At 49.1% G+C, this 13193-nt stretch overlaps 3 protein-coding genes across 3 annotated transcripts; all 3 read left to right on the top strand.

The window, feature by feature from the left end:
* Positions 1-3086: 3086 nt before the first annotated feature.
* On the top strand, positions 3087-4265 carry Aspvir_007166 (class I SAM-dependent methyltransferase; the record flags this gene model as incomplete). The annotated part of the gene is made up of 1 exon (XM_043270348.1): positions 3087-4265. The coding sequence occupies one exon, from the start codon at positions 3087-3089 to the stop codon at positions 4263-4265; it is 1179 nt and encodes a 392-aa protein (XP_043126283.1).
* Positions 4266-5755: 1490 nt separating this feature from the next.
* Positions 5756-6907, top strand: Aspvir_007165 (thioesterase family protein; the record flags this gene model as incomplete). Its single annotated transcript, XM_043270347.1, has 4 exons — positions 5756-6112; positions 6183-6195; positions 6324-6493; positions 6554-6907. 4 exons carry the CDS (start codon positions 5756-5758, stop codon positions 6905-6907), a joined length of 894 nt encoding a protein of 297 aa, XP_043126282.1.
* Positions 6908-9661: 2754 nt separating this feature from the next.
* Positions 9662-12787, top strand: Aspvir_007164 (putative ubiquitination network signaling protein; the record flags this gene model as incomplete). Its single annotated transcript, XM_043270346.1, has 2 exons — positions 9662-11411; positions 11475-12787. The coding sequence occupies 2 exons, from the start codon at positions 9662-9664 to the stop codon at positions 12785-12787; spliced, it is 3063 nt and encodes a 1020-aa protein (XP_043126281.1).
* Positions 12788-13193: the final 406 nt, after the last annotated feature.

The raw sequence follows: 13193 nt of genomic DNA, 5'->3' as shown, positions 1-13193 counted from the left end.
AAGGAATAATCTGACAAATCCGTCTCATTCTACAAGCATATAGGCTGTACGATGTTGTAAACATCCTAATGTAGCCTCTTCTGTGTTTCCAGTACACCGTCGTGAGCTGCTTAAAAGCGCTTTATACTTGATCGACCTTTCCTGGTTTTATGTTTGCTTAGGACGGGGGCCTCAGTCCACCGGCATCAACCATCGAGAACAGAGGCCGACCTACAATGCTCAGAAGACGCCGCAGTTCGGCTTCACCGTAGGACTTGCTGACCACGGATGTACTTGTTTCAGCTTCAGCGTCGCGTGAACAAGAGAACAACAGTACTATGTGCTAGCTGCAGAGGTGATAAGTTTACAATTATCCGAACTTGCTTTGCAAGAATGGAAATACGGTTGGACTTTTGCCAGTTGTGAATCCTTCAGCTGCGCATGGACGTGCATTTGATACATGTACGAGACAACTGTACTCCAGGGCTGCAGCTGATATCGAGTCCGGAAATGGTACGCCATATTTGACTGGATGACTAAATATGATAGATAAAACATCGTGCAGATGGCGTAGTCAGCTGTGGGATCAATGACAGGAAGAGACAGACAATTATTGCACATATTTGACGACATATCCATTGTTGGCATCGAAATCATCACAATTAAGGAGACGAGGACAACCCGACTGGTCAGTACAGTATGCCAAGATAAGTCAAGAATTGGAGAAGCATTCTTCATTTGAAATGTCTGCCTTGAGATAGGGAATCGTAACCCCCGATATACGACAAGCTGCCTAGCACTCGCTCCGCTCGCTGCAGCTTCGGCTGCGCCAAATTACTCCGCTCACTTGTAGCGCAGGGTTCGGACCTGCGGCCCTCACCTAGTAAGTATCTTATAGTCTTATAGTCTTACCTCTTAAGGTTTAAGGTGTAATTTACATCTACTATTTCAAGATAGTTATAAATTAGGAATATATAGTAGCTTAGAAGATGATTAGCCCTATAATAGAGGCACTATCTAGGTAGGGGGTGCTGCTGGTAAGGTAGTAGCCTAAGGTAGGAGATACAGCCTTAGAAAGGTGGCAGAGAGAGAGAGGCCCGAAGAAAGCTAAACCCAAAGAGGGAATTTGGCGAACAACAGTTGATTATTCAGCCAATTATTAAGCAATTATTCAGCATTCTCCACCGTTATTTCTTTATGATAATAGATAGATAATCCTTCGTGGATTATTTGATCAACTTTATATTTCATCCTTCTGTTCTAAGCCCTTCAAGCTACGGAGCAGATACCCGTAGATACTATCAACCTGCCTGAGAGCTACTACAGCACCTAGGTACTGTTAGTACCGGCGCTGGCGCGTAGTGTACTCAGTACACAATGTGACCTGTGCAGGCACGTGTATATATTGCAACGGACCGCCACCCGTACATTCCATCGGCAAGAGCCCGTCTGCCTTGTTCGCCGTTTTCAGCACTGTTGGATAAGGTAGATACATCGGATAGAGGGATCAGATTTTGCACCCCATCTGTCATCGGATGATACTTCCTTCTGCACCACAAGTAGATACCTAGGCTACAAGTACCCAGCTAATCACATGAAAAAAAGACGACGTTGGACTATTGCACTTCTTTCGTATTTGTCTCTCCTGGACTTTCCTCAGGTACAATTCGGTGACATCGAGACTTCCAATATGCGAGACTAATGTCCTAAACTAGAACCACTAGTGGGACTAGACTCATGTAGGCTGTACCGTACCTACGTTAGCCTGCTCGGGAACACAGACCAAGGCGTTCTGGTTGGGCTGGCTGTCCGTTACAGTTGGCAATCTGCATTAGCAATTTCCGTCTTGGGTGAGGGGTGGTCCGATACTTTGAATAATATTGCTATTATTACAAGGGGGAGAACTTGTTTCCTTGAAAATCTCTAGTTCAACGGCCATTCATCATCAAGTTCCCATTCGGACGATCTCTCCTTATGGGATAGATAGGATAGGTGGTATTACTTATTTGAGAGCGTAGTCCACCAGACTTTGTAGTACAATGTAGCATTGATCACGAGATGATCAACTATTGCCGTTCCATTGTTTCATTTTGTGTAACATGGTCGGTGCTCCTGCATCTGCATTCAACACAGTTTTTGTGTAGTAGTTTGTACTACTCCGTAGTGTGTAGGATGTACTTTTCCTAGCAGTCCCTGCAGACTGTCAGTGCAGACTATCAGTTCAGACTATCTATCTATCTACAGCCTCCATTGTCTGGAGTCTGGATAGGAAACCGAGACAGAAACTCAAAATTGAAGGAAATGAGAGACAGAAAAGAGCCCCTGATCAAAGTGATGGGCGTAGGCCAGCGGGGATATCTGATTCTAGCCTACGGAGTACGTAGGTCAGGCTTGGAATTCCGCCACTCACGGAGGATCGTTCTTTTCTCCGTTCAAGACAAGGACCGGCTAAAATGAGAGTGATGACGGTGGCATCCTAGTTTTCATCAACGATAATGGTCAGAATGATTGGTCTTGATTGTGTCTTGAATGGTCTTGAAATCATGCTGATGTCTGGACTGTTCAGTGTACTTTTCCCGTTGAGTGGGAACTACGGAGCAGTAATTTAAAAGACATTATACTGAGAGGTAGTGTCTCCTTTTAGACTTTAGAGTCCCGACAACCGACGAGTCCCAGTCTCCCAGACCTAGGTAAGAAAAACTTAGGCACTTTGTCGGAGTCATCTCAGTGGAGTTCCACTGCCGATTTAGGGTCGTGGACCGGAGACTTGAGGCGCAATTTTGCGATGGTCTTTGCCCCCCTCCTTCTCTTCATGTCGTCTAGTCCCATGGATCAATCTCTGTTTCTCCGCAGGCCAGACTTGCTTCGACTAACTTACCTGAGCTCTCGTTTCTTGCGTTGCCCCTCCTGTCTCGTCTCCTGCGACGCTTGATCCTTTGGCCGTTCCTACTGTTCTTAAACCATCTCCTGTTACAATGGTATAATCACTTCGCTCAATTCTCCCTCCTACAGTATATTTCGAAGGGGGCCGGAATGCATATAGCTCATCGCAGAATTTCGTCATTTCTCGACTGGTGAAGAAAAAATAGAGCTTCCAATTCGGAAATATGGATACTATGCCAATTACCCCAATTACCTTCACGCCCGTGGCCTCTGGGTCTGACCTTCATTCCACCCTGAGTTCGACTGGTCCTACGTGGGCAGGCACTTCGACCTCCTCCCTCTCGTCCATTAACGACTACTCCTCCTACCCCCTTATCCGCCAAGGTGACCGCACTTATCTCAGAGACCCCGAAAATCTATATCCTTTGCCATGCGACCTGCCAGAAATTCACCGCCAGACATTGCGCTCCCTTATGCTCATTCGTGTCTTCGGGGGCCCTTTTTGTACGCCATCGCTAAACGAGCAGCCCCCCAAGAGGGTCCTTGAGATCGCATGCGGGTCGGGATTATGGTCCAGTATGTGTCATGACTATTTCACCCCTCGCGGCCATCGCAACATCGCCTTTCACGGCATCGACCTCGTCTCAGTGGCTCCCGATTTGCGCAAGAAAGGTGTGAACTGGCATTTCAAGCGGCATGACCTACGCAAGCCTCGCCTGCCTTACCCGGACGATTACTTTGACTTTGTGTTCATCAAAGATGCGGGAATGTGTCCGTCTAGTCCAGCACAGCAGGCGTCTGGTCTCAGCGAACCATTGCGTGTTCTCAAGTCTGGAGGAATTCTGGAAGTATGGGATTCTGACTGGGTATTTCGATCACTGCTTCCAAATCCCGCCCCAGCTCGCAAATTAGCTTCGAGAGAGCAGGAAGTCGCGGACAACACCGCGACGTATACCTTTTCACCAGCCACACCCTTCACCGGAGCTCAGAACAAGTTTCTCCAGGATTATAATTCGTGGGTCGAGAAAGCCTTTGATCGCCGAAAACTCACTGCTATACCGTGCGCCACCATTGGGTTGTCTTTCAATGCCGAAGTTGACATCCTTGAAAAGGTGGACAGCCGTCGTATCGCCATTCCATTGGGTGAATTGCGATGGGAACGCGAAGGAGGTCGCCCACGCAAGCAATTGACTGCGGAACAGATGTCAATCCGACGAACTGCACTTCTGACTGTTATTCAGATGATCGAAGGCATGGAGCCAATGCTCATGGAGGCCAGCGGGAAAAGCAGGGACGAGTGGGACAGGTGGTGGACCGCCATGATAAACGACCTGTTTCAGAAAGGAGGTCTCGCGAGTGGAGAGTGTCTGGAAGTGAGTGCTTGGTGGGGTCGGAAAAGGTAGACCCGGCTTGACGAAACTTCCGGTGAAGTCATAAAGATAAAGAGGCTTTGGTGTTTTGGATGCCAGAAAAGTCCATCGACTATTGGTCACGATCCTAATTGGTGATACCCCCCAAGTCTATTGTGTTTTCATTTGTATATTTTCAGAACCTTCACCCAAAGTTTCAGGCAGCGCCACTGTCTTTATTTATTCTCATACCGCTGTTTCAGCGTGCGGTATCGCTTCAGATAATACCTGCTTTGCTCATCAGCATCATGTCTGAAGGTTCGGGTGTGTGGATGCATGATATGAACGGTCTCCTCATGATAAACGGGTGTCCAGCAATGACTATCCTAGAATATATGTAATAATTTTGTTCTTTTGAATCCATCTGCTTGTAGTCGGTGTGGAGAGTGGTTTGTGGAAGGGTAGGCTCTCGGCATTGGTGGGTGGTGGGGGTGAAGGCAGAATCCGCGTTCTTACATAGCTTCAATCTCTGATACGCAGATAATTAGCAGTTGAAACTCTAACACCAGGGACCCCCAAATTTCTGGAGACGATGACTTCAATCATACCCTTTTTTACAAACTGTGCCCTCGCTATCCCTGTCCGAATCTGTTTTTCGTCGGTCAGATGCGCTTGGCTGGAGAACGCTTTGTGCAGCCTTTGCCTGAAATAATCATATCCAAGAGGGTATTCTCGCCCGAGGTAGAGGAGTTCTGTAGTATCTGAATTAGTTTCGAATGAGATAAACGCATATAGTCGTTCCATGAAGGGCATTCCGGTTCAGTGTCGAAATAGCGGAACAGATGAGGCGCAAGATGCGGAGCAAATACCTTTGTAAATATTGATGACTTGTCGACGGAGCTCTGGATTCGTCATTGTCATTGTGTCGACTCAAAGACAAGGAGGGTCAGTGTCAGCGTGGGATGGCTGCAAGACGTTGACGGGATGTTGTTGTTTTGCGGCCGGGATATATCGGTGACGTCGTTTGGCGGGCGCCCTGCTATTTGGTGTGGATTAGGGACTACCCAACATGCAGCCTCGGCTGAATTCCCTTGAATCAATCTGTTGGCTTTATAGAGTAATGATTGCTAGCAACGAGCTCGCGCCTCAATGGTATGTGGTTTCTTACTTATTGCCGAGGGATTATCCTCGAGATGTGGCGGAATATATAGCTGATGGGTGCGGAGAAGCTTATTATGGAAAGAAGTAATAGCCCTGCTCTTCAAATTGAGCCTGATTCGACCACCTTTATGATATTATTATCGGATGCTACTCAAGAACAGTGCTTCTCTGCTTCCGTGGATGGCAGTCCATTAGCCTATTGACCCGGCGATCACGTCAGGTTAATATCTTCGATTTCGGCATTTGCGCAGGTGGAGAGCGGGGAGAGCCCGGGGTTAGCCGTCTGCCCCATGCTTCTTCGATCCCTTTGTTGTCAGCGGGAACTAGACCAGCAACAATCCTAGAGTCTCTTCCATCCCTGTTGTACATAGTCCAACTGAATGATGATCGCAATCCAAACACTCAAAAGGCAGAGCCTCGGTGCGGTCACGTCTCGAGCCTCAAGTTGCTATCCCCGGTTCTTCTCGATATCGCCCACCTCCCAGGATGCTCACACCTCAACTTCGAGACGACCGCCATCCAAACCTCACTCCATTGATCCGCGATGGCTTACCATGATCAAAAGACGGATTGGAAAATGCATGATGTTCGGCCTGAAGCCACCACAGGTCGAGGAAGCAGGAAACATACTTCAGCGCATTGCGCGGGATTGGCGCGAACTGATCGCCGGCAGTGAGGGCTATCTGACAGATGAATGGAGGAGGGGTCTATATCGGCAGACGGTGGCTTGGGGAGAAATGGTAGGGCCTGTGGAAGCAAGACTCTTGTAATGGAACTCTGCTGATGGAGGACGTTCTACGCTGGCAACAGGATAGCATGGTGAGTATTGCCCGATTCACCTGTTGTGTATACTGAGATAAACTGACCATTGACCAGAGTATGTGGACTTCCGCTCTATACAATAAAAAATTAGCTGCGGATATAGCTGAGCTTTGTGACAATGCCATCCAGGACACGTCAATAACGTCACGTACCTCCGATACGCCGAAACCGCAAGGGTATACTTCGTTCGCAACTTCGCCGTACACATAGACCAAGCACACAGGAAGGAATGGATGAATCTGGTTAGCCCGAAAGGAGTTGGCGTCATTGTCCGAAGTCTCAAAATCGACTACAAATTCGTACGTGGACATGTCCCTTTTCCCTAGGTTCTTTGCTGACGAGTGTCCCTGCTGCTGCAGCCCATGACGTACCCCGACAAAGTCACCGTCTACCATAAGCTAGTCCACGACCCGTCGGCTCAGCAATCCCAATACGCCTTCGACCTTCAGGCTATGATTTTATCCGAAGCGCGTCAGCGACCTGCTGCGCGCGTGCACGAGGACATTGTCGTGTACGATTACAAGCAGAACAAGAAGACTACCCTGCCGCCATTTGTTGAGGCGCAGTTTCAGACCATGTGGGATCTCCAAAAGCGAGCCAGGAAACACTGGCAGCAGCAGATCCTTGATATTGAAACGCAAGTTCGCAAATTGGAGGTGGAAAGCTGGGACCGGGAGGATGCTGTTGAGGATATGGGTTCTGCGAGGAAATGAGCGCTGTAGGTTCTAAGGTGAGGTGGCTCGCTCAAGATCTTTATTCTTATATGTTCTAGAGTGTGTAGAAGCTAGTCCTGAGTAGGACGGCCATAGACTGGGTTATGAAGAGTGTCCGTAACTGTGAAATGTCGTCTTTCGCGCGGTCTTTCGTCCCCTCGGTGTTTGTAGCTCGGGGTACTAAGGCGCATTGTCGTCTTCTTCCAAACTATGCGCGGATTTTTCACTGGTACCCAATGTTCTAGCTGGTAGAAGTGTGCAATTACGGGATGCTTGTTATCATTGCCATACAGGCAAACCATTATGGCGTGGGGTGAGGACTGCTGCTAAATGATGTACATGCATCAGTACGAGCTCAACAGGTGCAACTCAGAGCGAAAGTGTCAACCCGAAGCTTGTAACACTGCATCAATTTACGCATTGAGCTCTATCGTCCAGTCTGTTGCCCTTCGTTGAAAGACTTGGTTCGACGAGCACTGAGCAAAAGCCAAAGAAACTGTCAATTATGTTTACAGTCCCCGTATATATAGGTACATCCTCTGTATGGGTACCGAGCCATACAGTGATGTACCAGGGAAGGGTATGGCGCCATACACAATTCTCGGACCATCATCGATGTACATCCAGGGCCGTGGGTTTGATACCTTAGCTAGACAGATTTAAGCCACGAACAAAACTTTAGTATCATATGACACTCGACGAAGCCGGCGCGCCGGGGCATCTCCGACGAAATACCCAGAATAAGTTTGGTACGTTTATCCTCATTGGGGTAAAACCGGTCGATCATTCATCGTAATTCCCAGTTTCTTTCAGTTGATCCAATGAAGAGCGGCCTAAGAAGGATTGATTTACAATCAAGAATCAAATGTCATGTAGGCAATATGCTGAGCGCAAAAGATCTTCATCTACCTCTATACTTGTTTGGCTATCATGCAGCGAGCCATATTGTGGCCATGGCCTCAAAGGCAACTAATACAAACGGTCAACTCAATCATCGGAGTCAAGAATTATTGCTCGAATTTGGTGAGCGAATCTCTGCGGTCCCAATCGTCGACTACAAAATCAGACGTTGTACCCTTTGTAGCTGTCAATATGGGAAAGTCAACCCCGCTGAGAAAGTGGAGGATTCGATCGTCGGATGATCGTCCTGCATTGAACGATTTTGAGCACAGCGCATTCCCTGTGCATGGCGGCAGAAGATAGCTTGATAGAGAAGAGAATATTTGTATGGCCAGTTTCTGCGTCAGTGAGGGGTAACTGGAAAGTAAGCAGTAAGTCATGTACCATGGGCCATGGAATTTTGACCTATCAGGGCAGCAATCTCATTGCGATAGATGCCGAACACGTACCTTAGGTAGTCATGCTAAGAGCAGTGAAAGATGAGTGACAATAAGGCCGAATCATTCCCATTTATCCCAGAGATAGTGGACGCTGTGTATATCACCTTGTCAGTATCTTGGCCACACAAATACAGTAGTGCCAGAGGACTTGGTCATCTTAAACGATTTGGCATCAATCAGATGAAGCTCGTCTTGGACGGATTCTAGACCTTGAATCTCTGTTTTTGAGGTTGATTATACCTAGAGAAGTCGATATCACGGGAGGGTTGAAACTTGCAGGAGTTTATCGGAGAACCGCCAAGCTAGAAGAAGCTTGCCCCGTTACCGTCGCAATCATTTTGAAACAAGCGTTATGCAGTACATTATAGGCAGATCTGTTTATGTCAGATTGACTTGTCATAACACAGCCACAATGTTAACAATTGAGAGTAAGCTGAATATGTTGATCTGAATAGTGCCACGATGCTCCAGATTCATTATTATTTCTGTGTGCAAGTGTAGGACAAAACATACCAGCAATCGACACAATCTCTGGTTGAAGATCCCAAAAATAACAAACCTCCCGGAATGAGGCGCTGCCCTGGTCTGCTCTTCCATCAGCCCATCCCGTAAATCTGTAATCCGCCCGCCTGGATCTGTGGTATTGTATTACGTATTTCCAACATTACACGCCAACTGGTGAAGCATGTGGCATTTAAAAGTTGGTTACTGATGCCTCAGGCCTCAGACCTTTACCCTTCTGGTGCTTAGCGGACGCGGAAGCCTTACTGCCTTGGGCTGAGGGTCCTTTTTCTCTCCCAAAGTTCCAGTAGCACATCTGGCTGAGCGGCTTACATTGGCTCAATCGTCTTCTCTTTTCTTCCTTTTCATGGTCCGGTTCTGACGATCAGTTCCAACCTTCCTGTGAACTAAACTCCTACGGTAAAAGGTAGACTAGATTCCTACGGAGGCTACTTCTACCTGGGAAGACTTTCTCTCCCTTCCCGCCTCGTTTCGTCCATCCAGATTCCGAGAAAACCAAACCAAAAAAACCTCCGTTCTTTTTCCCTTTCCTCTTTCCCTTACCATCTCTCCAAACCCGCCCCTCCCGCCACGCTATCTCAGCCCTCAGTTTCTCCTCCTCCTTCTCGTCAGTCTTGTCTTGTCTTGTCTTTTCCTTTTCCTCTCTTCATTTACCATTAGTCCTCTCTACCGCCTTCGCGAGACCCCTCTTGTCGTTCCTTTTCAATCCCGCTCCCGCACATATTGCCAACCTGATATCTCGCCATTCTCCCTTCCTGCTCGCCCCTTCCGAGTCGTCCTTCATTTTCCCTTTTCTTCAAAATTGTCTTCGTCCTCACTCACCTGCCTGGTCCAAGTCCTTGGCTCTAATCTGCCAAGCTGACTCGGACCTGGGTGTTAGGCTCGTCCGTCGATGCCACGTTCATCGGCTACGGCTAGGAAGAGTCATAGCAATCGGCATGAGAATGGCAGCGCAAATACAGGGAAAAAAGTGGCCAAACAGAAATCCAATGGACATCTGAACGGTAATCTCAACGGCGGCTCTGCGTCTAGTTCTCTTTCCTCCTCTCAAGTCGATTTGCCGTCGTCTCGCTCTTCCAGCGATCTCGTCATCCCCACAACGACCGTAGCATCGACCAAGCTCAACGGAACACCGGACAGCTCCAAAGGGGATTGCAATGAGCCTGATCATTTGAACGGATACGCCAAGGGCAATGCCGACATGTCGTATGTGCAGAACAATGGTGTCGCCTCGCAGACCAGTGGCGATATTGCAGGACTGGCTTCGCGTCGTACTGAGAAGTCGGCGACCGGTGCCAAGAGGTCGCCTTCGAATGCATCGATTAACCCTCTCCAACTCGCGTCGACCATCCTCAAATCGTGCCCCATGTACGACACGATCGCGATCTTGATCTTTCTGCTCCAACTTCCGCCCATGGTTCTCACTCTGGTTCAGTTTTTGTTCGCCTCTTTGACCTTCTTGCCGCCTAGTGGTGCGTCGGCTGGTTCCTTGACGTCCAATTTCGACATCTTTCAAGGGCCCGCCGGAACTCCTTCCCTCGGTACAATGATTGCGATGGACGGATTCTGTCTACTCATATGGGGCTTGTTCATGTGGACCTGGGCGCAAAATTTCGCGCTTGACTTGGCCCACGTTCAAGTTGCCATCACGCTAGGTGGAGGAGGATTTGGGAAAAACGGGGGGGTGAACACCCTCTGTGTTGGTATAGTTTTGATAATGCACCTTGTACGGAGCAAAGGTATACAGGATTTTGTTATAGGTCATCTTCTTTCCTCGAACATCATCAGTCCCGATATGTTGTCGCAATATTCGCATCTTTTGCCTATTGAGTTTCGACGCACTGAACCGCAGACGTCGCCGAGCTGGCTTCGGAGTCTACTCGCAGTCCATATACTGGCCCAAGCCGGCACCGCCATGGCGAGACGGTCAATGGCGAAGAACAGAACGCCTAATCCTCCTCGCACCGGCAAGCGCATCGACACGGAAGCGTCCGCCGGCTCGCAGACACAAATCGATTCTGCCTTCGAGTCAGGGGCCAGTGTTTCGTCATATATCGGTGCTGATGGGCAAATTGTCACTCCGACAGCGCACAAGGATGGTAGGGATCGACTACTTTCGGCGAAGAAACGCAGGAGACAGGCAAATCAGGTGCGGAGTCGTCAACCGTTTTGGGCGGCACTGGCAAGCACAAAGATAACCGTCATGAGAGAGTATGAACACTCAAGGACTTTGTCGAAGACAGCTCGTGGTCTTCCCATGACCGAGGATGATCTTCAAGGTCTTTCTCTGGACGATGGACTTGTATGGATTACGGAAATCGACAGTTCAACGATAAAATTTGCGGCTGGTGATTTTTCTTCGGCGGATGATTCGACTGGTTCGGGAGCCTGCGAAGCTGGATGTCTAGGGAGCGAGGATATGGAACCGTTCTACGTGTGCGTGAATGGAGCCCTTTGGGCCACCGCCACAATATGCAAAGTGCACGATGCACCGAAAGGATCGAGTATGGTACATTGGCGAGGCGAGATTTCTGGTCTGGCCCCCAATTCTGCTTACACTTGCTCGTTCGTGCGGAGCGATACCGATGAAGAGATATGCGTCGTTAGTGTCAAAACTCCTGCGACAAATGATGCGGAACAAGGTAAGGACGGCCCTTTTGTGGATTTTTCGCACTCTGAAAAGTTTTATTAATTCTTCAAAGCAGCAGTCTCTTCGGTATCAACCCCACCGCAGCCATCGTATCGTCCTTCATCCCCAACGACTACGCTGAAGAACTCTATTGTCAACGCCGAAGCCAAGTTGAATGAGAAGCGATCTCGGCTTAGAAAGGCCAAGAACGATCACAAGCTTGTCATTTCCAAAATCAGGAAGGAGCTTGACAATTACAACCATCGTCTACACAGCGGAACAGATGAAAACAGGCAGAAGCAACGCTCGCTGCAACTGGAAAGGAACATTCGGCAAACGGAAGAGGCCACTGCATTGCTTGAGGATCAGCTTGACAACCTGGAGAATGTCCCTGAGGAAGAACTTCGAGAGTGGTCGGATCAGAAAGCCAAATACGAACACGAGCTGAGTCTGCTCAATTCGGCAAAGAAGGAGCTCTCCTCTGCTCGGTCCGCTGTTGCCCGTGAAGTGTCGTCATTGGAAACTGAGTTGAGCTCTGCGATCCAGAGGCGGGAGCGTCTTCAAAGCCGCCGTACTAGGATCAACGAACAATATGAGAGGATTGTCTCTGCTAATGCGCAAGGGCTCAATGAGCGCGAGCGTCGCGCAGCAGAACAATTTGCCCGAGAGCAGGACCAAGCAAAACTCGAAGCGACTTTCAACGAGCAGTTTACCAGTATTGGGCAGTCTGTGCAAGAGTACCAGTTGCGCGCACAACAGATCTGGCAACAATGTGACGCTATCGAGCAAGCCATCCAGCAGCAACACCAGCAGATGCTCTTGGATCCTGGTCCATTGACCCCTGAGGGTAATCTGCCTGGGACGAATCCGTTCTCCGAGGCGGCCTTACCACTTGGCGCATTGACATCGACTGCTCCGAGCAACAGATCACTGCTAGGGCTCAGTTTCCCGCCTTTGAAGCCTAGTCCCCTTCAAACCGCGTCTTCTCCGGTTGGTGCGTCATCTTCTCACCCCACGAGCCCAGTGCAGCAGCCGTCGTATCTCAACTTTCCAACTTCCCCCCTTGTCAATGCCAGCTCTCACCTCGATTCGGACTTTGTCTATCGCGATCGATCTTTCTCGAACCGGTCTGCCCGGAGCAGCCTCTATGGCTCCGACTTCATGGAATCAACTCGTCGTCAGCCTTTCCAGCTCGACTTGTCCGAGCTGCTTGCTGACAAGAGAAGCCCGGGATCCGATAGCAATACCGCTCTGAATTCGGGCTTGAGACCTGTTTCCAGCCCTTTTCAACGGGCGGCTAGCCGTGGAAGCGGTAGCGGAAGCAATGGAAGTGGTGGAAGTGGTAGCGGAAGCGGCAGTCCTAGCTCTGTGTACGGTAAAACCAACTAGGACATGGGTTGGTTCCAGGGGCTTTCGCGGAGTCTTCTGTGCGGATCCCAAGGGTACTCCTGGTTGCGTGTGTTCTGTCTCCCAATTTCTGGTTGTGTTATTCTCTCGGTGTGATGTGGTACTTGATGTCGGGATGGGATTCTTAGGTCTCTCCGACTTCCAGTGCTCCGCTCAATTCCCGTCGCCTGAGAACAGTCGATCCTGCGTCCTTCATCCTGTGTAGATTTCTTGGATAAAAAGAATTAAAAGCCTACCATTTGCCGTCACTTGATCGTTCCAAAAGTACCCAGTATCAATTCTGTCGATCAATCTTCACGGTGCCAGAATCCGATCTGCCGTAGAGGATCTGCCTACCGAGAGTCGGCCGTGCGTAGTATGCCTGCGTAGTCTGCGTTACAAATTCAAG

This window comes from Aspergillus viridinutans (genome assembly GCF_018404265.1).
Source record: "Aspergillus viridinutans IFM 47045 DNA, scaffold_5, whole genome shotgun sequence".
NCBI lineage: Eukaryota > Fungi > Ascomycota > Eurotiomycetes > Eurotiales > Aspergillaceae > Aspergillus > Aspergillus viridinutans.
The sequence above is the reverse complement of the archived record's forward strand: the minus strand, read 5'-3'. Positions and strand labels throughout refer to the sequence as shown.